The following is a 14,954-nucleotide window of genomic DNA, read 5'->3' as shown; positions in this document are numbered from 1 at the left end:
GCTCCGGTGGCCGTTCCTGCCTCATGGACACCCCACACGGCCCGGCAGCAGACAGAGAAAGAGGAACAGTAGAAGCACACCAAGATGCGGAGACGAGGCATCTGGGGGCTGGAGAGAGCAGGGACCCATGGCCAGTCCTGTCACTACTTGATGAGGCAGGGAAAAAACCTCCCTGCACACAGAGACATGAGCAGAGAGAGCCAGAGAGAGAAGCCTGGACAAGAGACCAGAAGCCACGGCATCATCGTGGTGGTTCCCAGTTCCTCTACCAGTGCCTCACGGGACCAGCTGGAAATCCTCCCTTTGGGTTCTGCAGAACACCCCCCTTTCCTTCCACGGTTTTCTAGGAGCCAAAGAGGAACGGTTTCTTGCCCAAACAGACACAGGAGAGCAGGTCCAAAGAAATTAATCTAGAAAATGGCTGAAGTTGCAGGGAGGAGGAACACGGGGAGGGCCCCAGAGGTCTTCTTGACCAGCCAGGCCTGGAGCCAGAGGGTGCTCTGACAAGGAGGCGGCAGGTGTCCCCATGGTGGGGTGGGGAGGACTTACCCAGAGACACCAGAAGTCCACAGTTTTCCAGCATCACCTCCTGGTACAGGGTCCTCTGGGCTGGCTCCAGCTGCCCCCACTCCTCCTGGGTAAAAGTCACGGCCACATCATCGAAGGTCACAGATATCTACAAAGTCAAACAGAGAGAGCAGCGTTGGCCTTGGGGCTGCTGGATGGGATCAGAGCTCATCCCTACATCCCCGGTAAAGATGCAGAGTGATCCAGGCTCCGATCACCCAGTACCTCCTGGGGGCCAAGCTCTGTGCTGGGCTGGAGGGGGAGGCGGGCCCTGCTCTGGATGTGCTCCGGTAGTGTAAGGGAGAAGCCTCCTCCGTGGGAGGCCCTGGAAGGTCACACAGACAATGGAAATGACGCGAGGACTGGGAGATGCAGACAGCAAGGGCTCTAGGACGTCAGAGGAATGAGCGAGCATGGTAATCACGGTGTCAGTAACAACAGCAGTACCTGAGCCTCCCTGGTCCTGCTAGCTGCCTGCCCCATGCTGAGGGCTTCGCATCCTGGGTAAAGGGACTACAAGTCCCCAGGTCTTAAGTCAGTCTCCTGTGGCTTGCATCCAGATTCCTGAAACCGACACTTGCCAGCTGCGATACCGAGAGGACATCACTTCTCTGAGGCTGGGTTTCTGGACCAATACAGTAATAGTTCCCAATTCAGCAACAACAGCTACGAGAGTTAGACAGGAGTGACTCAGTGCTCAGCGGGCTCTGGGATCTGCAGGTGTCTCCAGCCCGGGAGATAAACACCCCATCACCTCCTCACCACCGGCCCTGAAAGGCTGAGGGAGCCGCGCCAGGCCACCCAAAGTGCGGTTTCAGGACTGACTACTAGCATCGCACTGACGAGCGGAACCGGGTCCTCCCGCCTAACCAGAGTGACTGCAGCGGATCGAGGCTGCGAAGAACTTACCCCGGGTTTTTCTCTTAAATACATTTCCTTTCCCCCCAAAATTTCTGTGAACATGCACGGAGGAGCAGCACCCTCCTCACCAACCTCACAGGAAAGGCAGCTGAATGGGTAGCATCTCTCTGGCCTCACCGCAGGGCCCGGACTTGCTCCCCAGCCCCCTGGAAAGCGCCTGGGCCTCCCAGACTCGGGGAGATGCCACCATGAACCATTAGCCTTTTTCCTTCCTGAGCTGCCAGTCCTTTCCCTGGGGCCAGAGTACCTCTGGACCTGCAGCACTACCGGCTGCAGACGCCACAGGCACTGGTCACGCAGCGGGCGGGCTGAGGGTCGGTGAAGCGTCCTGCAGGACCACGGGGAGCAGCCACGGCAACCTCACAGACCCTCGCGGGTCTCCGTCAACAACCCGCATCCCGCGCTTCTGTCCACGCACTTGTCAGAAAAGCTGTCCCCCTCCGTCCGGTGGCCCAGGCCGCCTGCTGGAGGAGGGCAGGTGGGGCGCGTGCATCAACCCAGGGGAGGAGGGGTGGAATTTACTCGAAGAACAACGGGAGTCCCCGGCGGAAGCACCCCTCACTCCTCCCACACTTAAAGTCAGAGACCACACACCTGAGAGTCCGGGGATCACGCGCCAGCCGCGCACGCCGACACACACCCCTGTGGACATACGTCCCGCGGCCGCCGCGGCTCCCGCCCACCCCTCGAGAGAAGCAGCAGTCCCGAAACCAACTTCCACTGACCTGCGCCTGGCCGGTCGGCGGCGCCGCCATCACAGGGCCCCACGGGTCGAGCAAGGCTGCAGCGGCGACCACCGGGGCAGCCTGCTGGCCGCACCTCTGCCCCGCGCGCCCTGGCGACCTCGGCGGACAGCGGGAGGCCGGACAGCAGCGTCCCACGCGCAAAAGGCACCGCGACGCGGGCGCTGCCCTTGGCGAGTGCGGGGATGAGGGCGGCTGCAGAGGCCGCGGCCCAGGGGGGCGCGGGGGGGTGGCACACCCGCCACAGGGTCCCGGACTCTACGAAACGCGGTGAGTCCTCTCCTCCTTCCCGGCTCGTTCCCAGACGTGGAGCCGCTGTGGCGCCGGCCCGGCCCTCAGCAAGTCAACGCCACTCCGGGGCGAAAGGCAGGGGCTAATGGCGGCTGCAGTGAAAACACCCGGAAGTCCCGCCCCCGTACGCAGACCGCAGGAAACGCCCTGTCCGGGGCTGTCATTGGCCAGCGCCGCCTCAGATGCCTTCTGGGTACTGTGGTTTTCCCTCCTCCGTGTCCTACTGCGCGAGGAGGGTCTTCGCAGGAGTTTCCTTCCAGGGAAAGAAGCGCGAGCAGCTGATCAACCTGTCGGCCTGTTTACAGTTCGAGAGGACAGGCAAGGGGCAGGAGCGAGAGCCTTCGTTCTGGGCCTGGGGAAGTTGAGGCTCGGGAAGCAGGGACGTTCGTTAGGGCGGGGGCACGAATGCACGGGCAGAGACCGCGCCCTCGACTCGAGGCTGGCCTGCTGACTTACCCTTTTGGTATCCCCTTCCCGGATCCTCCCAAAAAAGTAGTGTAAAAATCCTGCCGTGGAGGACACCGGAAGTCCCCTCTCTCTCTGCAGAGAGCTGCACAATCTCCTGGGCCTTTTTCATGCGATGAATGACATTCTGAGTCATGTGATTGGCCCAGATCACCAAGAAATGATTTGCCATCATGTGAGGTGGGGAGGAGCACTTGGAGGAAGCTTGGACGGGGACTCGGGACTGGGGACTCCAGTTGTGAGCATCGTCAGTCCGAAACGTCTGTGAGACCACAAGGCATGTGTTACCGATGGCTGATAAAATAAAGGAAAATTTGATGAAATAAAAGGAAATTTTTCAACTTTCCGTGTTTGTGGGCCCTCTCTTTGGCTCTCAGGGAAGCTATACTTGAGCATTTACCAAAGTCGAAATGACGTGGCAAACATCAAAGCATGGCCTCTATTTCTGCCCCAAGCGCACATTGCTCATCTGCTTTGTTGATAAACAAAAACAAAAACAAAACCAAAAAAGGAGCATTCTAAACATAAAGATAAAGGGGGAAAAAAAAAACCCTCCTTGGTTCCCATAAGATTAAAGTCATACTTTAAAGTCATACGTAAAGTTTTGCACATACTAAAAGCATAAGAGAAAGTCTAAAACTTTCTAGAATGCCTTGTTCATGATGATTTGTAACTCTTTTTGTAAAAACAAAAATAGAACAGTGCACCAAATGTTCCTTCCCAGAGCACTCTCTTCTTTGTGAAGATTGTGTATATGGGTTAGCTGTCCTAAACTGAGCTTGAATAAAACTCTCTTTCCCTTTAAGTTTTTAAAAAAGGTTTGTTCCTTTTGTGTGGACACTACCCATACATTTGGGAGTGCTAGCTTACACCAATATTCCAAATCATGATACTTGGTAAGATCATCAGAGTAATGAGTGTAGACTGGAGAAGAGAATGGACAGAGCATGAATCCTGGACCAATCTGGCTTTGTTAACCGGTTGATGTCAAGAAACCAACAAACTCACATTACTGGTTCTAATGTCCACCCGGAGGTACATTAAGCAATCTTAGAAGTCACTATTGGTGATTTTTTCCCCACAACTGTGAAGCTGGGAGAATCAAATGCATCTTTGATGATTTGAGGATGCATACAGATTGAGAACTGCAATCAGGGAATATAGACATGCCCTTCAGATAATATTTCTAAGATGAGAGAGAATCATAGTGACAAGTTATTAATCAGGTCAAGGAATGAAGATATATCAAGAGTTCTGGGGCGCCTGGGTGGCTCAGTGGGTTGGGCCGCTGCCTTCGGCTCGGGTCATGATCTCGGGATCCTGGGATCGAGTCCCACATCGGGCTCTCTGCTCAGCAGGGAGCCTGCTTCCCTCTCTCTCTCTCTGCCTGCCTCTCTATCTACTTGTGATCTCTCTCTGTCAAATAAATAAATAAAATCTTTAAAAAAAAAAAGAGTTCTGCAGACAACTAGTAAGATACATGTTTTATAAATGTTTACATGTACATCTGTTATAACTATACGGTATACATATGGGCATTGCATATACGTATATAGGTACAATATGTATATGAGATTTATTTCAAGAAATTCACTTATGTGATTGTGGGGCGTGGCAAGTTTTACTCTATCCATAGGTTAGAGGATAGGCTAGTAGGCTGGAAAGTCTCCAGACAAAGCTAATGCTGCAGTTTTGACACTGAATTTCTTCCTCTGGGAACTCTTACTTAAACTCATAAGACCTTTTCACTGATTGGATAAGGCCCACCCACTACCAAATAAAATCCTTTGCTTAAAGCCAATCATTTGTAGATGTTTATCATATCTATAAAATACCTTCACAGCAACACTACATCAGTGTTTGATCCAATAACTGGCTAAGTTTATACATAAAACTAGCCATCATATTCCACCTCTTGTCAACTTGGCACCCACATACATCTCCTTAAACCATACTTAATCTCCAAATAAAGACAGTAAAAAGTCATACTTCTGCCTAACTAGATTAAATCTGGTATTGTCCCATTGCTGGGATGGACCATATTACATACAATGGACTTTACATGATGAATGCAATGTGATCCGGGTGAAATGAATCTACTGACCTGATGTTAAATTCTCTGACATTAGAAATTGTCTTCTGGGTGGCTCAGTGGGTTAAAGGCTCTGCCTTGCTCAGGTCATGATCCCAGGGTCCTAGGATCGAACCCCACATCAGGCTCCCTACTTGGCAGGGAGACTGCTTCCTCCTCTCTCTCTCTCTGCCTGCCTCTCTGCCTACTTGTGATCTCTGTCAAATAAATAAATAAAATCTTAAAAAAAGAAATTGTCTTCTGATCGTGTAAGATAATATCCTTGTTCTCAGAAAATACAAACAAATGTGAGACATGAGTATGAAGCTCTTAAATGGTTCAGAAAAATTTAGATTGAGGGATAGTGGGAGGGAAAAAGGATGAGTGATAGTGACAAATGTGACAAAGTGTGACAACAATGTGGCAAAAATACGCTGGGAGCAAAGAAACATTGTTATCACTAGACATGAGGAGTCAAAACAAACAAACAAAAATCCATATAAACAGACCTTGTTAAGATAACTTTTGGAGCAATGGGTGGGTCAGTAGTTTAAGCCTCTGCCTTTGGCTCAGGTCATGATCTCAGAGTCCTGGGGTTGAGCCCCGAGTTGGGCTCCCTGCTCAGCTGAAGGCCTGCTTCTGACTCTCCCTGTGTCACTCCCTCTGCTTGTACTCCCTCTCTCACTCAGATAAATAAATAAAATCTTTTTTTTAAAGATAACTTTCATCTTCCTTTAGTCTCCCCATTTATTTTAGCTACTTTTGAACAATTGCCTCTCTTTGTTCAACTTAACATATAAGCACTTAGGTTTCCTACTTCTTTGAGTCTTCGTTTTCTTATGAAGTCTTGTGTATCAGGTGAAACTTACATTAAATAAATTTATAAGCTTCTCTCCTGTTAATCTGTCTTATGTCAATTTAAGTCTCAGGCCCATCCAGAGATCCTAAGAATGTAGAAGTAAAATTTAAACTCTTTCTCTCTCTCAAATAAATAAAATCTTAAAACATATGGAAAAGTTTCCCTTGTAACATCAGGATGGAAATGGCTGCATCATGGGAGAGTCCAAAATTTTCAGTTTTTAAAGATAATGCCAAGGTTTTTTTTTTAAATAGTCTTTTCAAAAGGATTTTATTTTTGTATTTGACAGAGAGATAGAGAGAGAGCACAAGAAAGCAGAGCAGCAAGCAGAGGGATGAGGGAGAAGCAGGCTTCCCGCTGAGTAGGGAGCCCGTTGCAGGGCCTAATACAAGAACCCTGGGATCATGATCTGAGCTGAAGGCAGACTGAGCCACCCGAGCACCCCAATAAATGTCAAGTTGTTGGAAGTTTCCAAGGTTTGGTTATTCATTTAGATCTTATTCAACAACTTGGAATTGTCAAACTTCTTATATTTTGCCAATGAAATCAGTGTAAAATGGAATTTAATGATGGTTGTGATTTCCTTTCTCAGACATTGATGAGGTTGAGAATTTCCCCATCTTTCCTAAATTGTGTTTCCTCTCTTCTGAAATGTAATGTAATCTCCACAAGCTCAGAGATTTTCACTGACAAAAATTTGAGAACATCTTTTCACAATGGCCAATGATTTTCACTTTTTTATTTTATTTTAATTTTTTAAAAAGATTTTATTTATTTATTTGACAGGCAGAGATCACAAGTAGGCAGAGAGGCAGGCATAGAGAGAGAGAGGAAGGGAAGCAGGCTCCCTGCTGAGCAGAGAGCCCTATGCTCCATGCTCGATGCTCGGATGCTCCATCCCAGGACCCTGGGATCATGACCTGAGCCGAAGGCAGAGGCTTTAACCCACTGAGCCACCAGGGGCCCCAATTTTCACTTTTTAAAAAAAGATTTTATTTCTTTATTTGACACAGATAGACAGAGAGAGAGGGAACAGAAGCAGGGGGAGTGGGAGAGGGAGAAGCAGGCTTCCCGCCCAGCAGGGAAGAGATGCAGGGCTCCATCCTAGGACCCTGAGATCAGGACCTGGGCCAAAGGCAGATGCTTAACAACTGAGCCACTCAGGTGCCCCTGATTGGCTTTTTAGATGCCAAAATTTAAAAAATATATTTTAAAATAAATATAGTATTTAATTGGAATAAGCATAATAAATATTTAATTTATAATCATTAACAGATCCTATAAGTTATGATATTTAAATCCAAGTAGGTATACATAAAAATATATATCAAAAATAGAAATATTAATAAATACAAATGGCAGAAAATTGTACTCTAGTTGTCTAGACCAATTTGGTGGAAAATATAGTAAAAAAGGTTTAATATACAGAAGTGAATGACATACAACTTACCGCTGTTTTACATGAATATAGTATAAAAGTTTCCTGATAAGTATTTTATTGTCCTGATTAAAGAACTTTCAGGAAGGACTTAATATTTGATCACATTTTATTTGTTAGAAGTTGGATAGCTCACGTAGAGTGCCTGGGTGGCACAGTTAGCTAAGCGGCTGACTCTTAGCTATAGTTCAGATTGGGATTTCAGGGTGGTGGGTTTGAGTGCAGAGTCGGGCTCTGAGCTGAGTGTGAGGTCTGCTTAAGAGTCTCTCTCCTTCTGCCCCTCCCCCTCTCTGAAATACATAAATAAATAAATCTGTCTAAAAACCAAAAAGAAGTCAAATATCTCAATAAATAAAACTTGTATTACTTATCTAATTCCTCTTTAAAGTGTTTTAAAATAACACAAACATATATGTGTAATAAAACAAAACTTTGCTTCTTATCCTGCGGTACTGTGGATTGCAGCTACCAACAACTACAAGAATTTGTCCCCTTCCGTCAAGGCTGATCTGTGACCTCGAGAAGAAATCGCAAGGGAGAGACATGTATGTTCATGGTGCACGCAATCTCACCTGCAGCCACTCTTGCCCCTGTGGGGTAGGATCTTATTTTTATTTACATTTTTAATATCTTATATACATGGACTACTTACAATTAATTTTTGTTTTTTTTAAGTATGGCATTCAAATATGATTCATATTGAAGACAGAATTTTTTGCATCCTCTTAAATTGCTCCTGAGGTGAGAACTTCGCTTTCCATCCCTAATCCTGGCACTAATTAAAAGAACTCTTTTAAAGTGGGCAGAGGACATGAACAGACATTTCTGCAAAGAAGACATCCAAATGGCCAACAGACACATGAAAAAGTGCTCCACGTCACTCGGCATCAGGGAAATACAAATCAAAACCACAATGAGATATCACCTCACACCAGTCAGAATGGCTAAAATTAACAAGTCAGGAAATGACAGATGCTGGCAAGGATGCGGAGAAAGGGGAACCCTCCTCCACTGTTGGTGGGAATGCAAGCTGCTGCAACCACTCTGGAAAACAGCATGGAGGTTCCTCAAAATGTTGAAAATAGAACTACCCTATGACCCAGCAATTGCACTACTGGGTATTTACCCTAAAGATACAAACGTACTGATCCGAAGGGGCACGTGCACCCGAATGTTTATAGCAGCAATGTCTACAATAGCCAAACTATGGAAAGAACCTAGATGTGCATCAACAGATGAATGGATAAAGAAGATGTGGTATATATACACAATGGAATACTATGCAGCCGTCAAAAGAAATGAAATCTTGCCATTTGCGACGACGTGGATGGAGCTAGAGGGTATCATGCTTAGTGAAATAAGTCAGTCGGAGAAAGACAACTATCATATGATCTCCCTGATATGAGGACGTGGAGATGCAACATGGGAGGTTAGGGGATAGGAGAAGAATAAATGAAACAAGATGGGATTGGGAGGGAGACAAACCATAAATGACTCTTAATCTCACAAAACAAACTGGGGGTTGCTGGGGGGAGATGGGGTTGGGAGAGGGGGAGGGGGTTATGGACATTGGGGAGGGTATGTGCTATGGTGAGTGCTGTGAAGTGTGTAAACCTGGTGATTCACAGACCTGTACTCCTGGGGATAAAAATACATTATATGTTTATAAAAAAAAAAAAAGAAAGGATGAATACCCATCTTTTGTAGCAACATGGACGGAACTGGAAGTGATTATGCTGAGTGAAATAAGTCAAACAGAGAGAGTCAAGTATCATGGTTTCACTTATTTGTGGAGCATAACAAATGACATGGAGGACATTGGGAGATGGAGAGGAGAAGGAAGTTGAGGGAAGTTGGAAGGGGAGGCGAACCATAAGAGACTATGGTCTCTGAAAAACAACCTGAGGGTTTTGAAGGGGCGGGGGTGGGAGGTTGGGGGAAACAGGTGGTGGGTAATAGGGAGGGCACATATTGCATGGAGCACTGGGTGTTGTGCAAAAACAATGAATACTGTTACGCTGAAAAAAAATAAATAAATTTTAAAAAAGAACTCTTTTAATTTTCATTTGCTTTTTATTTGTTTGTTGTTTTCCTTAAATAAGCTGTATGCCCAACACTCAACATGGGTCTTGAATTCATGACCCCAAGGTCAAGAGTCACATGCTCTACAGACTGAGCAAGCCAGGCTCACTAAGAACTCTTTTAATCTTTCTAAAACATTTTTTGTTTATTTATATGACAGAAAGAGAGAGAGCACAAGCAAGCAGAGCAGCAGGGAGAAAGAGAGGGAGAGGCAGACTCCCCGTTGAGCAGGGAGCCTGATGTGGGGCTCCATCCCAGGACCCTGGGATCATGAGCTGAGCCGAAAGCTTAACCAACAGAGCCACCCAGGCACCCCAAGAACTCTTTTCACTTAGTAAGAAAAGGTCACCACTTCAAAAGATAAGTGAAGAACATTAAAAAAAGCAATTTTAAAAATGTATATAATAAACGTTGAAAAAATGTGAAAACAGTAGTTCTCGGAGATGCTCCTGTGATGGGTTAGGGTTAGGGTTAGTATAAATTATTAAATCTCTGTTAATGGAAAAACAGGAGGCTTATCTAGCCCTTCCTAGATTAAGAGGGTCTATGGTTCTAAGAAGTGATTCAATTGGCAAAGATAAAACTTCAGAATCACTAAAGATTAAATAGACAGGAGGGGCCCTGCCGGCTGATGATATAAACCCGTCTTCAAAGCTGCCTCCCAGTCTGATCCTCAGACTTCAGAACGCCGTTCCAACACGGCCCAAGAAAACTCTCCAAACAGTAAGTGCCCCTCACACCTGACTAAGTTTCCATTTTGTTGGTTTGGGGAGGAAAGTGGACTAAAAATTGGGTTAAAAACCTACTGGGCTACTGGGTTTGCTAGAAGTTGTGGGAATTCCATTTTTAAACTTTGAAAAAGCTGTACTAGGGTTAGGGAAAACCAGTTTCCGTCATGTGAGATGAAAATGTGCTGTCTTCTGAGCATTGAGCATTGGGGTTTCAGAAAGGTACAGGCATTTAAGAACTAACAAGATAGATTCTTGCTTCAGGAAGGGGAGGGAGAGAGACACATTTAAGAAACTATGGGAGTTGGGGGCGCCTGGGTGGCTCAGTGGGTTAAAGCCTCTGCCTTTCGCTCAGGTCATGATCCCAGGGTCCTGGGATCGAGCTCCGCATCAGACTCTCTGCTCCGCAGGGAGCCTGCTTCCTCCTCTCTCTCTCTCTGCCTGCCTCTCTCCCTACTTGTGATCTCTATCTGTCAAATAAATAAATAAAATCTCAAAAAAAAAAAAAAAAAAAGAAACTATGGGAGCCATAAGAAGTCCAGAAATCAGAATATCTTTGGAATCAAAAAAGCTTCCAGATTTCTCTCTCCAGCCTCAACTTTTCTCTTGAACCTTGGATTTGTCTACCTTGTTGACTTGTCTCTAACAAGCGTCTCAAACTCAACCAAACTGGACTCTCCATGTTTCCACCCAAACGCTCCGTGCCCGAGTTTATCCTCACACGGGACATGCCAGCTGCTCCGGCCAAAAAAAAAAAAAAAAAATCTAGGAAACATCCTCAACCCATTTTTCTTTTATGACCCACATCTAATCAGGCTGGAAGTTCTGTTGGCTTTAACTTTCAAATATTTTAGGAATCTGACCATTTCTTGGGCCATCCCCACATGGCCCTGTAAGGCCCTATATAATCGACTTCCCACCCCCACCTAAGGTCTAGGACCTCACCGGCTCAGGTTCTATATCCTCCTCTCCAGACTGTCTAACCTTGCTGTCTCTTAAATAAGCCAGGCAGGAACCCGCTGCTAACTCCGGTTCCCACAACGTACCTGTCTCAATGTCAACATGGCTTTCTCTCTCATTTGCTTCAAGTCTTTGCTCAAGTCGTTTTCTCAGTGAGGTCTTTGCTAATCACTTCACTTAAAACTGTGACCATACCCTATGCATCCTCTCCTTTCCCTCCTTCCTTTTTTGCCCTGGAAATATTCACCCTCTGACATACTGTACATTTCACCTGTTTGCTATCTCCTGACTCTCCATGAGGCCATGGCTATCTGGTCTGTTTTGCTCACAGTGCCTAGGGGAGGGTCAAGGGTCTGGCTTTTAATAGGGACTCTAGAGATGCGTTTTGAACAGTTAAAATCCCCATCATTACAAGCATCTGGCTTTATCTGATTTTTTAACTTTTCAACTGCAGTTTTCAATTCCAGCAATTTTTCCCATCATGTTTGGCGTTTTATTTAAGTAACTCTTTTCTATCTCAGTGTAACATAGGTTTTCTTGTACATCATCTTCCATTTACTGTAACCTTTCACATGTCTTTAATTGGGCATTTTGAAATATGCTGTGTATTGTACGGCTCGACTTCGTTTTTCTTTTTCTTTTTTTTTAAATATTTTATTTATTTGACAGATAGAGATCACAAGTAGGGAGAGAGGCAGGCAGAGAGAGAGAGAGGAGGAAGCAGGTTCCCTGCGGAGCAGAGAGCCCGATGTGGGGCTCGATCCCAGGACCCTGGGATCATGACCTGAGCCGAAGGCAGAGGCTTTAACCCACTGAGCCACCCAGGCGCCCCTCGACTTCGTTTTTCTTCACACAGTCAGTCATCTTCCCTACCCCACGCTATCCTTTCCCAGCACAGATTCGGGAGGCTGAAGCCATCCCAAGTTCTCATATGTAACAGGTTTTCTATTTGGTTCCATTTGTCTACTTGTCTGTTTCTGCATGAGCACCATAGGGGGAAAAATTGTACTAATCTATTTTATCTGGATAATTAACTCTATCATCTTTATCTTTTTAAACAAAATATATAATCTATTTTGTGGGCTTTTATTCTCCCTGTACATTTTAGTTTGCTCTCAAAATCCTATTTGCTTCCTCCTCAGAAAACATAGCCCTAGTCTAATCATAGAAAAATATCAGATAATCTCCAACGAGGTTCTACAAAAAAAAAAAAAAATCTGATCAGGACTCCTCAGAACTGTCCATATATGGAAAACTGGGAAAGTTTGAGAAACTGTGAGAGTCAAAGGGACCCTAAAGAGACAGGATGACCCAATGTAGCATGGTACCTTGAACAGCACCCTCAAACAGGAAAGGATATTAGGTAAAAACTTTTATTTTATTTTTTAAAAATATTTTATTTATTTATTTGACAGAGAGAGATCACAAGTAGGCAGAGAGGCAGGCAGAGAGAGAAGGGGAAGCAGGTTCTCTGCTGAGCAGAGAGCCCGATGGGGGACTCCATCCCAGGACCCTGAGATCATGACCTGAGCCGAAGGCAGAGGCTTAACCCACTGAGCCACCCAGGCACCCCAAGGTAAAAACTTTTAGGTAAAAACTTTAAAAATGTGCATAAAGTATGGACTTCAGTTACTAATAATGGATCAGTATTGATTCATTAGTTGTGACAAATATACTGTACTAATGTGTGAATAATAGGGGAGGGGCACCCAGCTGGTCATTTGGTAGAGCGCGTCACTCTTGATCTTGGGGCCATGAATTTGAGCTCCACGTTGGGTGCAGAGATGACTTTAAAAAGCACAGTGAATGATAGGGGAAGCTGGATGTAGACTATATGGGAACTCATACTATCTTTGCAACTTCTGTAAATCCAAACATCCTAAAATAAGGTTTACTTCAGATATCTTGTTGGCATTTTCGTCTGGAAATGCAGTTCCCTGTTGGTGGACAGTTAAGACGTTCACTACTACCGACACTATGGCAGTGACTCTCCATTTGCATGATGCACATGTATGTGGGTCATCGGTTCCTCTAGGGCACAGGCTCTCCTGGCGATTACTGAGCTGTAACTGTCTGGAACCTGGTGCTCCTCTCACCCCCCCACCCCACTCCCCAGTCAGAGATGAACTGGATCTTGATGCTGCTCTCCAGGAGCCTTTAGCTTTTTGGGCTAAAGCATGCTCCTGGGCTGATGAAAGAGATCTTGCTGGGTCGCCTGTGTGGCTCAGCGGGTTAAGCATCTGCCTTTGGCTCAGGTCATGATCCCACCATCCTGAGGATCAAGTCCCACGTCCTGAGATCAAGTTCCACGTCGGGCTCCCTGCTCGGCTCAGCTGCTTCTGCCTCTGCTTGTTCTCTCTCTCTGACAAATAAATAACATCTTTTTTAAAAAAGGAAAGAAAGAGACCTTACTCAGCTTTGATCTCTTCACTTCCCCCCTTCCTCATCTTTCATCTTCCTTCTGCCCTTCCTCATCTCTTCCTCCCAGCCCAGCCTCACGTGTCAGTGTCTCCGGAAGCCCTCATCTGCTTATCCCTCCCCTGCTCCCTAGGGAGTTGGTCTGGGTTAGTCAGAAGTTCTACTATAGCTACTTAAGGGCCTTCCTTTAAGCTTTTTATTGTAAAGGAATTTTTCCTTCTTAGAATGGACAGTCAAGGGCCTGTGCACAGAGAATAATGTAAGTGACGGTGTAAGATGGGCGGTGTCCTGTGAGAGTTTTTTCACCTAAGGCCAACCTCAGAGCCTATCACTTGCTGACGGGAAAATTAATCACAGGTGCACCTGGGAGGCTCAGTGGGTTAAATGTCTTCCTTCTCCTCAGGTCATGGTCCCACTGAGCCCCTCATCGGGCTCCTCGCTCAGTGGAGAGCCTGCTTCTCCCTCTTCCTCTTCCCCTCCCCCTTCTCATTCTCACTCTCTTACGAGCTCTCAAATAAATAAAAATCTTAAAAAAAAAACAAACCCTGTCACAGACTATTTGGTGCATGGAGCATGGGCTTTTGATCGGGGCTTTTGATCAGGAAGGACCCTGAGAAGACAGCACTCAAGCTGGAGCCTGTCGGAAAGGAGCAGGTTATTTGGTCGCCGTGGGAAGAGCGTCACAGTAAGAAAGGAACAAGCACCATGCTCTGGGGTAGGAGGAAGTTGGCCTGGTTGGGGGACAGAGAAGTTAGGTGTGTTTGCTGGAGGACACACTTATTCCAGGGTATAAGGTCAAGTAGGTCACTATGTGAGGACGTCAAAGATTTAGGTAAGGGCCTGATCAGCATGATTCTAGAAGAATTGTGGGTGATAATGAAGTTAGCTTTCCCCTTTCAGGGCGACTGGCTGGCTCAGTGGGGCAGAGCAGACGACTCTGATACCAGCGTTGTGAGTTCAACCCCCAGGCTGGGGGTAGACATTCCTTTCAAAAAAGTTCAGAATCTAAAAAATAAGTAAATAAAAACACATATGTAAAGTTTACTTTCCCCTTGTGTAGTACAAGAGACCAGGTACGCAATTGAAGATCTAGGCTTTCAGGAGGGACATTCAGGGATCAAACAAAAAAGCATCCTTAGAGACTGGAATCCAAATGAATTCTTTTGCTTAAGGAATGCAATGAGTAGCCCGAGTTAGGAGTTTTTACTGGATTTTCTTTTTGCATAAATGGTGAGTTTGCCTTTCCTGAGAGTGACCTCAGCAATACTGCAGATCTGTATGGAGACGGAGTCAGCTTGCTCTTTCCCGTGAGGTGTCAGTCACAGCCACTCAGTACATTAAAGTCTCTGGTCGGGACCACAGCTGTTGTGCTTCTGACCTCGAGCATCAGCAGGAACTGAAGTTCACGAAG

The 14,954-nt window shown here is 46.1% G+C and overlaps 1 protein-coding gene across 6 annotated transcripts in view; it reads right to left on the bottom strand.

The window, feature by feature from the left end:
* LOC123931070 (zinc finger protein 264-like) overlaps positions 1–2,627 on the bottom strand; it is a 32,352-nt gene extending 29,725 nt beyond the window's left edge. For 2 of the 6 annotated variants that reach the window (XM_045987766.1, XM_045987761.1), the window contains exons 1-3: positions 2,214–2,627; positions 1,015–1,233; positions 550–676 (exon numbers count right to left, since the gene is read on the bottom strand). In XM_045987766.1, coding sequence (XP_045843722.1) covers positions 550–676; positions 1,015–1,050 — 163 coding nt within the window. In that variant the 5' untranslated portion in view covers positions 1,051–1,233; positions 2,214–2,627. Of the gene's footprint in view, positions 1–549; positions 677–1,014; positions 1,234–1,735; positions 1,953–2,213 lie in introns of those variants that run through there. The other 4 variants (XM_045987762.1, XM_045987763.1, XM_045987764.1 and 1 more) reach the window with 4 other exon arrangements.
* Between the last annotated feature and the right edge of the window lie 12,327 nt (positions 2,628–14,954).

The sequence above is a fragment of the Meles meles genome, chromosome 19, assembly GCF_922984935.1.
Source record: "Meles meles chromosome 19, mMelMel3.1 paternal haplotype, whole genome shotgun sequence".
Classification (NCBI taxonomy): domain Eukaryota; kingdom Metazoa; phylum Chordata; class Mammalia; order Carnivora; family Mustelidae; genus Meles; species Meles meles.
The sequence above is the reverse complement of the archived record's forward strand: the minus strand, read 5'-3'. Positions and strand labels throughout refer to the sequence as shown.